We start from the raw sequence: 17,495 nt of genomic DNA, 5'->3' as shown, positions 1-17,495 counted from the left end.
AATCTCTCCTCATAGGTCAGTCCTGCCATCCCAGGAATTTGTCTGCTAAATCTTCTCTGTATTCCTTCCACAGCAAGAATATCTTTAGATAAGGAGACCAAAAAATCACAAAATATTCCAGCCAGGTGCCCTGTATAATTGCAGCAAGACACCCCTGCTCCTGTACTCAAACGCTCTTGTTATGAATGCCAATATACCTTTTGCCTTCTTTGGCAGCTGCTGCACCTGCATGATTATGGAGGGGATAAATTTCCCCTGGTGATTCTCAGGTCACCAATGCACATAGTTTCTAGAGTAAAGTACTGATGGACAACAGGTTTCATGAAACCATAGGCGCGATCGAATGGCCAGGCTGCGCCGGAAAGCGTGGCCGATAGAAGCTGGGAGACTCCGCTCCAGGGGCGGGATCCTCCGACCCCCCGCCTGGTCGGAGAATCACCGGGGGGCGGCGTGAATCCCGCGTCCGTTGGCTGCCGAATTCTCCGGCACTGAAAATTCGACGGGGCCGGGAATCGTGCTGCGCCAGTTGGCGGCCCCCCCCCCCCCCCCCCCCCCCCCCGGCGATTCTCCGGCCCGCGATGGGCCAAAGTCCCGCTACTGTCATGCCAGCCCTGCCGACGTGAATCAAACCACCTACCTTATCGGCGGGACTGGCAGCGCAGGCGGGCTCCGGGATCCGGGGGGGGGGGGGCAGGGCGATCTGGCCCCACGGTGGCCTGGCCCGCGATCAGGGCCCACCGATCCGTGGGTGGGCCTGTGCCGTAGGTGCACTCTTTTACTACGCGTCGGCCGTGTAGGTATCCACGATGGCCGATGCGTAGGTGACCCCCCCTGTGCGTGGGGATGACGTCAACAGCCGCTGACGGTCCCGCGCATGCGCGGACTTCCGCCGACCGGCAAAGTCCTTTCGGCCCCGACTGGTGTGGCGCCAAAGGCCATTCCCGCCGGCTGGCGGCGCGCCAACCACTCCGGCGCGGGGGTTAGCCCCTCAAGGTGAGAGCTTGGCCCGTAAAGGTGCGGAGAAATCCGCACCTTTGGGGCGGCCCGACGTTGGAGTGGTTCACGCCACTCAATCCCGCTGGGACCCCTCGCCCCGCCGGGTAGGGGAGAATCCCAGCCCAGGGATCTAACTGGCTCATAACGCCTTGCGGAATCTAACGTGATCTTGTGAGACATTGCGATGCAAATCCTGCCCATTGTGGGCGGGATCATTTTTTTGAAAATCTGCACATTAAAGCGAGACAGTGGAGGCCAGTCCTGAGACTAGCTCAATAATAATATTGTTATTAAGCTAGTCTCAGTACTGATCTCCACAAATAGGGACCAGACGGAACAGCGCTCGTGGAGGTCTCCCAGAGGATTGGAGGCCCCCGGGTGCATGCCCTTTGGGCAGGGTGGTAGCCTGGCACTGGTGGTGTGGCACCCTGGCAGTGACACCTTGGCGACAGCATGGCACAGTGGTGATCGGGCCAGGAGTGAGGTGTGTGTGTGTGGGGAGGGGGGGGGCGAGATGGGCAGGGACCCTCCCAAAATGCATTGGGGCTTCGGGGGGGTGCTCGGGGATCATGCCGAGGATTCCAGAGATCGGCATGCCATCATTAACTGGCATCCCGATCTCTCGCTACACTGAGGAGTTCCGGCGAGTGCAGGAAACGGGGCTATGTGTAGCCTCGGCCCTGCGTTCCCTGCTGAGGCCCCTATTGAAGCCGAGTGCCATTTAATAGCATTGTGTTTCCCGGCGCTGCAACGCATTCGCTGTGGGATTTTGTTCCCATTTAGTTAAGTTACGCCCCATATCTTGGCATTAGTCAGGCAAGGATTGGTGGAGATTTGGTAAAGGAGATGGGAGTTACTGGTGCAGCATTCAGGGACCGCAGAAATGCCAGATGCAGATGTAGCCTGTCAGAATTAAATGAATCAGATTGATATGCTGGAGCTTTTCACTTGATATCCCTTTAAGGTAAGGTTAGAGTTTTAGTTTTCTTCTCTTCAGTCTTAGTTGCGACAAATCTTTTCACTCAGCGGATTAAATAAATCAAAAAGCAAATATGTTGCTGGAAATTGTAAACTTCCAGCGGGTGGGTTAAAAAGAGTGAATGGCCAATTTTCATTCCACAGTTTATTTCGACAAAATACAGTCTCTGCTAGGTTAAGCAGCCTCTTTGAACACAATAAGGATGGCATAACTAAAACAGCTGTTGCAGTTTCTTTCAACATATAAAATTTCAAAACGTACCTCAGTCCAAGAACCACCTTTAATCCTACAAATACAATCCAATACATTTAGGTCCATTAGACTAAAAATATTGGACACCAGAGGCACCGAGTAGATTCGCAAACATAAAAATCAATTCTGAACATTTTTCACTGGGAATTTAATTTGAGTTCACCGCCGTTTGAACTGAACTCGGTCTTGGAACATAGGAGCATTTAAAGTTTACTTTGATGTAATTTTACTCTTTGGGTTTGTTTTACAGTAGCCCAATGTAAACACCTCCTGTTGTATACAGCAATCTTAGCTGTAGGTTGAGTATAGGGTGATGCATAATGCAGACACGATGAGGATTATTTATATGATAATTTGAATTAAAATTAAATGTCGGCAAGATGCTGGAAGATAAGTGAGTAGACGCCCAAACTGAAGTTCAATATTACTGATTAACAGGCATCAGGGAACCCGGGGGTTTGATTCCGATCATCTTCCAGTTTGCAGCAGTGTAGAAAAGTCAGTGCCGTCTGCCTTCTCACCTAAACTGGTGCTTCGAAGGCCCCCTGGAGGTTATGACCAGAAGGTGCCCATTCCCTAGGGCCTGGGCAATAAGTTGCCAAATCCACCACACAAATGGTACTGAGGCCAAGGAGTTAAAATGCCCCACCTGCCCGAAACCAGCTGCATGAGGCATTAAATCATACGGCCCCGCCCGCCCTGCAAACCGTCGCGGATATTTTGAAGGACAGGCAAAACGTCCGTTGACCTCATGGAAACTTTGATCCTGGACCAGAATATCCTGCACCTGCACCTGAACTGGGAGGTTTTGGCATCTTGGTATATGGAATGCAGGCAGTATAACAGCGGCTGAGCTGCATGATGAATTTGTGTGAATGCACGCACTAGAAGAAAACTTAAAATATATATATTTAAATTTCTGATAAAAAATACTTTCTGATCCTATAAAGTGGGTCTTCAAGCTGCCTTTTTAAATGGGTGAGCATTCCATTTAGCAGGAGTTCTGCCTCAACAGCTACAATATTAACCGGGTAGCTAAAGGCCATAATTTGCTCTCATGGTACATAAATAATGAGACATCCATTCAAAAGTAAGCATGATTTCATGGACATGCAGCCTGAATGGAAATATATTCAGCATTGCTCGAATGAGCCTAACTAATATAAGGTATTGATGAATGGTTCCACCTTGGTGAGATCTCTACCCCTTTTCTGAACTTGGAGTCATCTACTCTTGGCATATGAACTGTTTTTGAATTGACGTACAGTGCCACCTCCTGCCAATCAGCTTGTTTCGCATTAATATTTCTTGAAATCTTCCTCAGGGAAATTTTATTTACATTCTATCTAATACACAGCTACCAATTCTCAGATTGAGACACAGTTTTCAGGATATTGGATCATTATTTGTCAGAATATCATTGAAGTGGGAGGAATGAAAATGAATGTGGTAATGATAAGAGACAGTGTAGCTATGGGCATGGAAACTGTTCTCAGGAGTACGCCAGGAGCGCTGGAGGTTGTGTTGCCTATCCAGTGCCAGGGTTAAAGATATCTGCTGATGGCTGGAGAGGAAGGTGATGGAAGGAGGAAGATCCAGTTGCCATGGTCCATGTGGGAACCAACTCCACAGGTAGCATCAGGAATGATGTTCTGTTAAGAGAGATTGAGGAACTGGGGTCCAAGCTAACACACGCAGAACATCAAACGTATTCATAGCTGGATGGTTACCTAAACCATCCACCAATTGGCATAGAATCAAACAAATTAGAGAATTAAATAGGGGGCTCAACTAGTGGTGTGGGAAGACGGAGTTTCAATTCATGGGCAGTGGCATTAGTACTGAAAGAAGAGGCAGGTACCCATTAGAATGAGCTCCACTTGAGCATGGCTGTGACCTGGAACTGGTGCCCTGACCAGTCTGATAACAAGGACTGTAGATAGGGATTTAACCTAATGGAGGTAGGGTGGGGAAGGATTTAAGTGAAGGGAGATTTAGAAATCCAAACAGAAAAGTCGAGGCAACGGAACCGTATAGTGATGTGGGTAAAGGCAAGCAGAATGGGACAGGAAAGGACAGAGAGTTTAACATAATTTGTGCATCGTAATTAGAGGGAATAGATGTCCAAAAAAAATTAAGGTTCTTTATCTGAATGTGCAAAGCAGGTAGCTGGATTATTGACAGGAATGGAGCTAAATGGTTTAGATTTAATCATCATTACGAAGACATGCTGCAAGGTGATTAAGACTGGGAAATAATGTTCCAAGGTACACAATATTTCAGAAAGATTGAAAGAATGGCAAAGGAGGTGGGATATCCCTGATTGTAAAGGATGACATTAGTGAGAAAGAATCTGGTCTCAGAAGATCATGAAATAGAATCAGATGGGTGGAAATTAGGACTAGCAAGAATCACAAAGCACTCGTGTATGTAATTTATACACCCCCTAACAGTGAAACCACTGGACAGAGTATTAAACAAAAAATTATTACGGCTGGTAACAAAAGCAATTAATTAAGGGGGACTTTAATCTTCATTAGAACAATCAAATTGCAAGGGTTGACCAGAAGGTGAGTCTATAGAATGTTTTTGTGACAGTTCCCTGGAATGGACTAGCGATAAAGTTCTCTTCGATCAAATATTATGTTGAGACAGGAATAATTAGTAATATCATGGTAAAAGATCCACTGGGAAAAAGTGATCATAATACCATTGAATTCCATGTTAAGTTTGAAAATGACACACTCCAATCACAAACAAGAATCTTATGCTGAAACAAACATAGGTATGAGAGAGGAATTAGCTACGGTGATTCGGTAAATAGACTGAAAGAAATGGCAGTAATCTAACAATGGCAAACAATTAAAGAAACAATTCAAAATGTTCAACAAAAATACATTCCATTGAAAAATAAAGACTCAGCACAAAAGACCCATCTGTGGCTTACTCAGGTCGTTAAGGGGATTATTAGATTTTTTTTTAAATAGCTTATAATTTTGCAAAGGATAATAGCAATTCTGAGGATTGGGAGTATTTGAGAAAACATCAAAGGGCCACCAAAAGTGTTGAACGTTTAGATGTGTATAAAAAGAAAGATAATAGCTAAATTAAATTATGGTCTCTTGGAAGCAGAGACAAGAGAAATGATCCATGGGGAATGAGAAAATGGCAGAGGCACTGAACAAACACTTTGTGCCGGTCTTCATAGCCGAAGACACAAGTTGCATACCAGGAATAGGGGCTAACCAAGGGGATAGAAAACATGAGGAAATTAGGATAATTAATAGTGACAGGATAAAAATATTGGAGAAGCTGAAGGGACTAAAATCAAACAGATTCCGGGGACCCGATGGTCTAGAATTCTCAAAGTGATAGTTAGCGCATCCAATATCACTGTAGCTATGATTTTCAAAATTCGTTAGATTGGGGAGTAGTGCCATCAGATTAGAATTTGGCAAATGTAGCAAGTGTCAGGAACCATCGAGTGTGCCAGGATGAAGGCATCATGCACACTGCCCGGATCAGGTGCAGACTTGAATGATCAACAGCTCATGGTCACACACGAGCCTAGGCGACTGTCACCTTGACGTTCATCGGGAGCAGAAGACCACCATTCCTGGTTGACTTCCGAAGTCCATTGTCTACAGGAGGTGAAAGGCATACATGTTAGCATGGTGTGTACCCCAGTGCCCAACCAGGTCCAATGGACCACAGGCCAACCCCCCATCCTCACACCCACCCTTGGCTGTGCCCCCGGCACTCTGCCCTCAGCAACGCACCCAGGTCCCGTCCGAAGCCCCGGTGCTCGGAAACACAGGGGTTTCTGGTCCCGAAATCTGTCCCTGCCGCAGGGGTACTGATGTACTGGCCCTATGCTCTGCAGCCCTCCTGTAGGGGCTACTGTGGGCGTCCCCCTCGGGTGGGCCACATGATGTCCCGCCGGCGGGTCGCATCTGGTAGTGGATTGGGGGGGGGGGGTGTTGAGACACTGGAGATGGCATTCCATGGGCACCCAACGCCGGCCACAATTTTCAGCTCCGCCCAATCCGATTTTGTGATTTCCCACCGTTGGACAGAGATACCCCCCCAAGATCTGCCATGAATGTATTGAATGGGGGCTCAGTTTTAACAAGCTCTGTGGTCTACTCTGCTGCTATTTCTTGTTTTCTTGTAACATTGAGGCTGTTAACATTCTGGTTGCCTGTGCATCTTGAAAGCGGGTGATTCTCCGTCAGTGATTTTCAGCATGCAAATGTTAAACATGGTGGCCATTCATTAGTGTTGGGGATTATGCCATTGTAATTCCATAAACCTATTTGTCACCAGAGACTGCAGCATAACATGCTAGATGTACTGACAGGAGGTCTAAGCCATTTTGAGGGCTGGGCTTCATTACTTTAGGGACAAGGTGCTTTGGCCGAGAGAAGGGAGGTCAGAAAGTTGCAATCCGCAAGGATGGGGCAGCATAGGAGGAAACTAGGTCATAGCCCTGGTTATTAAAACAGTAAATATCTTTTGGACACACTTTCAAGTGCAGCACTAGCTAATACTGGGCAGACCATGCACAGTACGCATTCCACCCAGTAGTGTTCAACGATGGCAATAATGCTTTTGTAAGAACATAAATTAAGAATTAGGAACGGGAATAGAACAATTCGGCCCTCAAGCTTGCTCCACTAGTCAATTCATCATGAGTGATCTTCTACCTCAACTTATTTTCCTGGCTGCTCACAAAATCCTTTCATTTCCCAAGAAATCAAAAATCTACCATTCTAGTCCTAAATTTACCTAATGATGGAGCATCTACACCCTTCTTGAGTGAAGGATTCTTCCCTCACCTCAGTCTTAACGGACTGACCTTTTATCCTGGGACTCTGCCCTTGTTGTCTGGGTTCCCCAGCCAGGGGATTCAACTTCTATGTTTCTATCCTGCCAAGCCCCCTCAGAATATTTGATGTTTCAATGATATCATCTCTCATCCTTCTAATGCCAGAGAGTCTAGGCCAAGTTTGTCCAGCCTCTCATCACAGGACAACCCTCTCACCCCAGAAGCTTTTGTTGCACTCTCTCCAAGACAAATATCTCCTTCCTTAGATATGAAGACCAAATCTACACACAGCACTCCAGGTGCAGTTTCATCCAAACCCTGAACAATTATGGCATGGCTTGTTTATTCTTGTATTCCAATCCCCTTGCAACAAAGAGAACATGGCCAATTGTCTTTCTAATTGCTTGCTGTGCCTGCAAGCTAACTTACTGTGTTCCTGATGCAAGAGCACCTAAAACTCTTTCAACGTCATTTAGAAGTTTTATACCTTTTTAATAATATTCTGCTTTTCTATTGTCAGGAAGCAGAGGTAGTTTGAAATAATCTATATTGTATTTGTGGATATTAGAAACAAGCAAAAGCTTTAATTAAGTTTAATTGTTGTGAGTGTGTATTTGAAAGAGTTAATGACTTCAGTTTGATCTCGATGCATGTATGATAATGAGAGTTTACTACATGAAATCGAACAGGGTTTAAAGAAGGACTCAACTGTTGCTTAGCAACTATGGGCCACCCTAGATTAGAAAGAACTTTTGAGTTTAGTTCAAAGCTGGACCCAGAAGAAGCTGGTCAGGACAAGGACGTTGCTGGGAGCAGACTTCCCAGAGGAACAAAAAGTCCAGAAACCAGGGAGGAGGGACAATTAATCTGAGGAAGACAATTAAGTTAAAGGAACAAAGAACAAGAAGTTTAACAATGTCCTGTTGGATGAAGGTAAAGTGAAAAGCAGAGACAGTACTCTGAGTTAACGAGACAGCTGCAAGAACCAGATTTAAAGTGAGAAGCCAGACATTCAAGATAAATCCAAAGTTTGGTGACATGTTAATACAGCTTGTGAAGCTGTAGTGTTCTGCTGGCATGGCTGTGTATCTGAAAGATTGAGTGGAAGCTTGAATGCATGTTGGAAGGAGAAATTGGTACCCTGGAAGTGGATCCTCGGTGAAGGCATCCTAGAGAAAGCACTCTGTGGGAAAATATTCAAGGTGTGAGAGTGGAGTTTGGAAATGCTAGTGTGGAAGTCAGAGTTCCAGTGAGACCCGTTGGCTCATAGTGCGACAAACATCTGAGGGAATTGGATGAGAAATCCACAGAAGTTGTTTTGGGCAGCATCTGTCAGTCGGGTTCAGAGTGTGGTGGGTCTGACCACATTTTATCTGTTGGCTTACATGGACTGTGTACTTATTGAGAGCATTTGAATAGAAGATATATTTTGTAACTTATATAATCCATATAAATCTGTAATGTCTGTGAGGGTGTAGTGGGTCTGTGCGTTGTGTATGACAGTTAATCTTTTCTTGTTGAATAAATATCTTATTCTTTCGCTGCAAGTTAATTGACAGCCCTGTGACTCTGTTCATCTACCTCTCTGAATGCAAAAATAAAAGTTACAATCTATTGAGCAAGGTTCCCCTCTGGGACCTGACTATCAAGTAGTAACATCATCTGGGATTGTAACACTATTCTCACTAACAAAGTAACTACATCGTATTTCCCTGCATTGTGCTCCACCTTGTTGCCCATTAACTTTCCTTTGGGATGGAAAATTACCCCCTCCCCCACTTTCCCCGGTAGCAGAATGAGCAAACCATGTAAATATGCATTGACTACGGTAGGAACAGCCGATTCCACCAGTGGCCAATAGCAAGCTGCCTGCACTGAAGGAAAACCCGCCATTGGGGGCACTTGAAAACTCTGGCCCATGTTTCTGCTTCTGTGGATCAATTTGATTTTAAATAAACATGGCCAGTAATTTAACTTGTACAGAATGGCCCGGCATTTTGTAGAATTTAATGCCTGTCAGTCAGAATTTCAGGCTGCAGAACTTTGCTGCATTTGTAAATCTTTAATCTGCTATTGGAGTGAAAGGAAATGTGTATTAAACAGCTGGTTAGTCATTTAAGAAATCTGTTGTGATTGGATGATTTTCTTTTGTTAGCACTAATGGAGTCCAGCTTCACCAAATTGCCTGAACCAACATTGTGTGCACTGCCATTCTGATTCTTTGTTGCGTTGTGTAAAATAAGCAACTGTAATCTTTTTTTTGAAAATATAGGGAAACTTATTCCATAATATAGGGCCAGAATTTTACACCAAGCCCTTCCTCCACAGCCAGTGGGTTCTGAGGCAGATACTAGAGTAAAATCGGATGGGATTCCCTCCTGTATCCCGCCTGCCCTGACCGAGTCATGATTTTACAATGGGGCAAACAGGGCTTCGGACGGAAAGCCCACCCCTGCTCCTATTAAGTACCTTAAGTGATGACCACTGAAGGTCTTTTTCCCGTCCAATCTCAATTTATAGACTGGTAGGCGCCCGATTTAAGATTTGGAAACTGAAAAGGTTTTCACCCTTGAACTCGGGCGGGAAATGGGATTGGTACCACAATCGGAAGGCCCCTTCAGACATGTGCGCACCCTCCTCTCCAGCCCCTCCTCCCGCACCACCACCCTCTCCCGGCATACTCCACCCCCGTCACCAATAACGACGGCCCTCCTGACATCCCCCTCCCGCCCCTCCCAAGGACTCCTGGTACTTACCTGAAATGCGGCCCTGCGACTTAGTCTCAGGTTGCGGGGCTGCAGTACATCTTCCAGCCAGTGCAGCGCTGTGCCTGGATGGGCCGGAGAGCTGTTGGTCAATCTGATTGGCTGACAGCTCTCCAAAGCATGACTGCTGTCCAAATGGCTGCTGCCAATAGGAGTTAAATTGAGCGCGAAATGGCAGTGGGTCTGTCGAAGTCAGCAGGGATGCATTCCCTGCCAACTCTCGGGATGACGGCAGTCGAGTGCTCGCCATCCTGACAATTCAGACCTATGTTTTAAACTAAGCTATGGAGGAGGAATCTTGTAAGGGGTCCAGTTTGAGGGCTATGGTGACGGCAGCATTGCCAATGGCTCCAAGTAGGTATTCAGGGAGCCCAGTGGTGCAGTCCACGGTGAAGATATAGAATCAGCTGAGGAGGCATTTTAGGGTGGAAGGGATGTCGGTGCTAACGCCACTGTGCGAGAATCATGGGTTTGAGCCGGGGGGGGATGGATAGTGTATACAGGAGATGGATGGAAGTGGGGCTGGTCAAGGTGAGGGATTTCTATTTGGAGGAAGGGTTCGCCAGTCTGGAGGAGCTGAGGATAGAGATGCCGAGTGGTAGTGAGTTCAGGTATCTACAGGTTAGGTACTTCGCACGAAAGGTCTGGAAGGGGTTCCCTAGATTGCCGGGATACACCCTGCTGGAGCGACTGCTGCTTCCAGATGTGGAAGGGGAGGGAAGAATTGGGGATATATATAAGTGGCTGGGGGAGCAGGGAGGCGAGCGGGTGGTGAAGATCAAGGAGAAATGGGAAGCGGAGTTGGGAATGGAGATCAATTGGGGAGTATGGAGTGAGGCACTGCGAAGGGTAAACGGGACCTCCTCTTGTGCAAGGATGAGCTGATACAGTTTAAGGTGGTGTACAGGGTGCATGTGACTCGGGCGAGAATCAGGGGGTAGCAGATGAGTGTGAGAGATGTGGGCGGGGGCCAGCGAATCATGCACACATGTTTTGGGGTTGTGAAAAATTGGGAAGATTCTGGGCGGGAGTGTTCGTGGTCTTAGCCAGGATAGTGGAGGACGGAGTGGACACGGACCCTTTGGTGGCGATATTTGGGGTTTCAGAGAAGCTGGAGCTCATGGAGAGGAGGAAGGCCGCTGTCTTGGCCTTAGCCTCTCGGATTGCCCGACGACAAATTTTGCTGGAGTGGGCTGGAGTGGCGGTCGGCATCGCCACCGGAGTAGCAGCATGGTTGGGTGACCTGTATGACTTCCTGCGGTTAGAGAAGATAAAGTATGAGTTAAGGGGCTCAGCAGGGGAGTTTGAGAAAAGGTGGGGGATGTTTGTGACCGTGTTTGAGGAGCTGTTCGTCGCAGGGGGGTGGGGTGATGGGGAGGGGGGGAGGGGTGGGGGGGGGTGAAAATGGAGAAAAAACTGTACAGTTGATTGTTGGGAAGAATGTTTCCCGGGGTGTTTATTTGCTGTAACCTACTTTGATACAAGTTTGAATAAATTGCGTTTTGTTTAAAAAAAATTTAAACTGAGCTGCAAGGTTAAGTCAACAATGAATTTGTCATTCATGAGGTGTCAGCCACTCTTAAGAGAGCACTACACATGAAAACAGAAAAAAAGCACCTCATCACATATAAATCTTTTTAACCATCCAATGAGAAACCTTGCCAGTGTCACATGTAATTTGTTCCGTATTCTGGCCAGCAGCATCCTGCGATATGACATAGCGACTAGTACGTGGTATCAAAGAGGCATGGCTTTCAACCAAAGCATTAAAGTTATCTTCTTTAAAAGAGAATTAGATCCCAGGAATAGAAAACCTGTAAAACTTCAAAATGACTGGTACAGGTCCGAAATGGTCTTAATGGAAGCTCCACAAATATCTCCATCCTCAATGATGGAGGAGCCCAGCACATTGGCGCAAAAGACAAGGCTGAGGCATTCACAACAATCTTCAGCCAGAAGTGTCGAGTGGATGATCCATCTCGGTCTCCTCAGGAGGTCCCCGGCATCATAGACGTCAGTCTTCAGCCAAAACGATTCACTCCACGAGATATCAAGAAATGGCTGAAGGCACTGATACTGCAAAGGCTATGGGCCCTGACAATATCCTGGCAATAGCACTGAAAACCTGTGGTCCAGAACTGGCCACGCCCCTAGCCAAGCTATTCCAGTACAGCTACAACACTACTCGGCAATGTATAAAATTGCCCTGTGTGTCCTATACACCAGAAACAAATCCAACCCAACCAATTACCACCCCAGCAGTCTACTCTCTATCATCAGCAAAGTGATGGAAGGAGTCATCAACAGTGCTATCAAGCGGCACTTACTCAGCAATAATCTGCTCACGGACGCTCAGTTTGGGTTCCGCCAGGGTCATTCAGCTCCTGACCTCATTACAGCCTTGGTTCAAACATGGACAAAAGAGCCAAATACCAGAGGTGAGGTGAGAGTGACTGTCCTTGATATCAAGGTAGCATTTGACCGAGTATGGCATCAAGGAGCCCTAGCTGAAATGGAGTCAATGCGAATCAGGGGGAAACCTCTCCATTCATTGGATTTATACCTGGCACAAAGGAAGATGGTTGTGGTGGTTGGAGGTCAATCATCTCAGCTCCAGGACATCACTGCAGGAGTTCCTCAGTGTAGTGTCCTAGGCCCAACCATCTTCAGCTGCTTCATCAATGCCCTGCCTTCCATCACAAGGTCAGAAGTGAGGATGTTTGCAGATGACTGCACAATGTTCAGCACCATTCATGGCTCCTCAGAAAATGAAGCTGTCCATGTCCAAATACAGCAAGATCTGGACAATATCCAGGTTTGAGCTGACTCGTGGCAAGTTACATTCGCATCACATAAGTGCCAGGCAATGACCATCTCCTACGAGAGAGGATCTAGCCACTGCCCCTTGACATTCAATGGAATTACCATCGCTGAATCCCCCACTATCAACATCCTGGGATTTACCATTGATTAGAAACTGAACTGGACTAGCCATATTCATACTGCGGCTACCAGGGCAGGTCAAAGGCTAGGAATCCTACGGCAAGTAACTCACCTCCTAACCCCCCCAAAGCTTGTCCACCATCTCCAAGGCACAAGTCAGGTGTGTGATGGAATACACTCCACTTTCCTGGATGAGTGCAGCTCCAACAGCACTCAAGAAGCTTGACACCATCCAGCACAAAGTAGCCCACTTGACTGTTCCCCCTTCCACAAACATTCAAACCCTCCACCACCGACGAACACTAGCAGCCATGTGTACCATCTACAAGACGCACTGCAGTAACTCACCAAGGTTCCTTAGACAGCACCTTCCAAACCCACAACCAGTACAATCTAGAAGGGCAAGAGCAGCAGGGACCTGGGAACCCCACCACCTGGCGGTTCCTCTAAGTTACCCACCAACCTTACTTGGAAATATATCGCCGTTCTTTCACTGTCGCTGGGGTATCATCCTGGAACTCCCTCCCTCATAGCACAGTGGGTGTACCTATACTTCATGGACTGTAGTGGTTCAAGAAGGCAATTCACCACCACCTTCTGAAGGGAAACTAGGGATGGGCAGTAAATGCTGGCCTAACTCGCCCACATCCCGGAAATGAATTTTTAAAAAAGTATAACTTAAAATATAACTCCAGTTCGGACCATTACCAGTCGTTTTCAAGTTAGACCTTTTTTTTCCTACTGGATTGGATTGGATTTGTTTATTGTCACGTGTACCGAGGTACAGTGAAAAGTATTTTTCTGCGAGCAGCTCAACAGATCATTAAATACATGAAAAGGAAATAAAAGAAAATACATAATAGGGCAACACAACATGTAACTACATAAGCACTGGCATCGGATGAAGCATACAGGGTGTAGAGTTAATGAGGTCAGTACATAAGAGGGTCATTTAGGAGTCTGGTGACAGTGGGGAAGAAGCTGTTTTTGAGTCTGTTCGTGCGTGTTCTCAGACTTATGTGTCTCCTGCCCGATGGATGAAGTTGGAAGAGTGAGTAAGCAGGGTGGGAGGGATCTTTGATTATGCTGCCCGCTTTCCCCAGGCAGCGGGAGATGTAGATGGAGGCAGGTTCGTGTGATGGACTGGGCAGTGTTCACGACTCTCTGAAGTTTCTGAGGTAGCATGCAATGCAGAACAGGACGAGATGATAGGGACAGGAGTCGATTGAGGGGATCAACTATTCCTGGGGACATGAGACGTTGCTGGACGAAGGCAGCAGCAAGGAATGGAAGAGTAGAGCTGAGGAAATGGATGGATATTTTGCAATGAATTTGGGGGACATGGGTCAGGATTTCCCAGCCCCTCCACTGGCAGAATTTTCCAGTCCCGTCGAAGTGAATGGACATTTGAATGGCTCGCCACATCTGCTGCGGCCGTGGTTGGAAAATGCCAGCCATCGAGTAACAAAACATTCATAGGAGAGGTTTATAGGTGCTACCTATCAAATAAATTTAGGAGATTAAGTAGATTGAGTAGACTTCATAAGAGGGTATATGAGACAAAGCTAATGAAAGAAGGAAAATAAATAATGGTCTTTCAGATAATATCAGTAAACGGCTGTTCTCAATAAATGGAAAACACCCACCTCGGTGATTGTGTGGTGAAAATCAAAATGTTCGAAAAAACTGGGAAGCTGACACTGAAGAGACATTCAGTTAATTACGTTGAAACTATTTGCTCAATGCCTCTAGCATCTTTAGAATGGTTTTTTTTCTCATTTGCTGGCATTCAGAGGTGGGAGAGATTTTTGTTAAAAATGAGATTGTAGCTTTGGTATATTAATGGAATTATCTTATTTTCAATTAGTCTTAATTAGAATAGATGAGACGATCAGTTCTCATTCCCTTGAACACTGTATGACTGCCTTGATAGGACTGGCTGGTGCTAAATGCTAATAATTTTTAAAAGAGCATGGTGAGTATGGAATATCTGTCGGTGGGATCTAAATTGAATAGAACTTTTCTTTGAAATTTACTGGCGCGGAAATGTAATATTTTCATTGTTACATTTTTTTCAGCATTTGTTTATCTCTCTCTTTTTTAAAGACTCGTAACCCAGGATTTCACCCCCAACCACAACCGGACAGTGGGGTGAGGGGCACGGGGACCAAAACATTTTACCGGGTCAGACTGGCCTCCCAGCCAGTCACACTGTTGGGGCATTTTACCAATGGTGGGAGCTGATGTGACGAGGCTGCCCACCAGATAAAAGGCCTAATTAGCTAATTGTGTGTGGCTTCCAAGAGAGAGCTATGGGGTGATGGTTTAATGGAACAAAGGTAGCCATAGGTAAGTAGGGAAGGCATCTCTCACAGTCTCAATGACCACTCCGAAGAGTTTGCCCTCTGACCCTCGACATTTTATTTACTCACCCGACCTCTCAGAGGCTCCAGGTCGCCTACATTCCCCAGCAATGCCAACCTCTCCGGGTGGCACTGCTGGGGCCTCAGAGGCCGATTAGGAAGCGCGCAGGTTCAGGACGGCATTTTATCCTGACAATGTGTCTCGACTGTCCTCGTAAAATTCAACATGTACTATTCCGCAAACTCTGGGACTTTACTGCCAATTCCTTATACGCGAACCTAGCCAGCAAGTGTCTGCACGCTATTTAACACCAGGTCAAACTCAACCCTCCTCTTGTCCAGCATTGATGCAGCCATGATTTGCAGAAGAACTCACTGGATTGCAATCAAAAGAGCGTACCCTGATATTCTTTTCTCTTCCTTAATCCAGAGCTGGAGAGAACAATTGTGATACAATAAATCTAGCTTAGCTAACTCAAAACCACACTGAACAGAACCTTTCTGGTCAATATTCGTCAGTAGCAGTCCATTTATGTGCTTGTTGGCTGAGACATTGGGGTAGTCGGCACACATGTCTTAAGTTATTTCAAGTTCAATAGTTATGCCATTGTCGCGTGCCTGAGCACACTATGTCTATGACCAGTACTACACTGCATCTTTACCTATATGTGTTTGTTTCTTTATTTGCTAGGTCATTTTCTCTTTCTGAATGCATCAGGGTATTCGTCCTTCACATTGCTGAGTCCATGGCTGAAAAGCATCAGTGAGCGCTGCGCCTTGGAGATGGCCATTTACCTGCAGGGTTCAAGGTCAGGGGAATATGTCGTTCAACTACTTCACAGGAATGAAAGCAGAACACTCATCCTGTCATCGGAAAGTGAGGCAAGAACTGGGTAAGACATTTTTTTAATCATATCCTTTCCCAGCACAAACTTGAACCACACGTCAAAGTCTGATGACAAGGTCAGTGAGAAACAGACTATCTTATAGGCAAAAAATATACCCCATAGCCAGGAATTAAGATTCTGTCATTGAATTAATGGACACTTCATAGTCATTCGGTTCAATGACTGCTTTTATTCTTGTGAACTTATTGTTCGTCGAGTTAAAAAATGTTAAAGCTGGGAAATGGAACGTTTTTCTGAATTTCAGGCACTCTATCCTGTTGAGCACTCTCAAGTCAAATGTAGCAGATGTGATTTACAGATTAATTCTCCATGCATTCCATCCTAGCCCCTGACTCTTGTAGCCAACAATCGTAGCAGCCTGGTGCTTTCCATTTCCCAAATTAACCAACACTGATTGCTATCTGAGTGTGACGGTCACCTTATGAAGCAGTTTGTTGTGCATTGGGCCCATGTGAATTAAGAGTTGGGTGGAGGCTGCCCAAGCTGAGTTGATCGGGACATTTAGAGATAACAGACAGTGAAGATGTTCAACTGCTAACTCTGGCCGGGGTATGAACACGCAATCTGCCTAGATCCCTCTTATAATTTGTGAAACACATGTCGGTAATGTGAATTATATGCAAGGGGAACCACCAACTTAAATGCATATAAAATGTTGCAAAGTATTTACAATTTCATTGGGAATTTTCAAAGCAGGAGACGATTTCCAGATCCCAATACTGCTCATGTCACGTAATTTCTGAATGATAATTGCCCTAATTCGACAGGAGGCCCCCATCTCCTCAGGGAGGTGGGGGCTGCCTAACTATCGCCAGTGGCAAACGGGTGTTGGTGCCTGTCGCTGCCTTGCTGAGAAAAGCAGCCAGGTCATCAGTGAGCCCTGGTGGATAAATAATTGGAAATGAGGGCAACCATGGCAAAGTAAGGTAAAACATGTTTCTGCACCAATTACCCCAGAGCCTGATAACTTTCTCTGTCACAGTAGGAAGTTTTCTTTGGTCCTGTGGCAAACCCAATAGCTATGTGCTGATTTGTACCAAGTGTTTGGGCTCACCGAAATAAGCTTCACAAACACGTTCCCTTAACTTCTAAAGGAGCTTAAATGGGCGTTAATTGATGGCAAGCAGATTCCCGATCCCTCCCCTCCCACCAAGCATTTTAATAATGTCAAACTGTTCCCGAAGGAGTCGGGATCTTGAAATGACCTCCATGACTGTGATTTACAAATCACTCTCACGCTGGATCTCAACATCACCTGCATTTGAAAATCTGACCTACGGCAACTGATCTTTTCCATAATGAAGTGGAAGCATTGTTTTATAAAGGGGTTTGGTTTTCTTTGTGTATTGAATGGGATTTCTCTGGTTTTCAAAAAATTTCAGTTTCACCACATAGACTGGAAAATGCATAATTGAAAGTTGGGGTAACAATAATGCTGGAATGCAAAAGTGATTTCTGGTG

At 46.0% G+C, this 17,495-nt stretch overlaps 1 protein-coding gene across 1 annotated transcript in view; it reads left to right on the top strand.

The window, feature by feature from the left end:
• Window positions 1-17,495, top strand: part of LOC140426516 (ALK tyrosine kinase receptor-like) — a 1,637,280-nt gene that overhangs the window by 734,404 nt on the left and 885,381 nt on the right. Inside the window, exon 4 of the mRNA XM_072511388.1 lies at window positions 15,818-16,019. Coding sequence (XP_072367489.1) covers window positions 15,818-16,019 — 202 coding nt within the window. The remainder of the gene's footprint in view (window positions 1-15,817; window positions 16,020-17,495) is intronic.

The sequence above is a fragment of the Scyliorhinus torazame genome, chromosome 1 (genome assembly GCF_047496885.1).
Source record: "Scyliorhinus torazame isolate Kashiwa2021f chromosome 1, sScyTor2.1, whole genome shotgun sequence".
In the NCBI taxonomy this organism is placed as follows: Eukaryota; Metazoa; Chordata; class Chondrichthyes; order Carcharhiniformes; family Scyliorhinidae; genus Scyliorhinus; species Scyliorhinus torazame.
The sequence above is the reverse complement of the archived record's forward strand: the minus strand, read 5'-3'. Positions and strand labels throughout refer to the sequence as shown.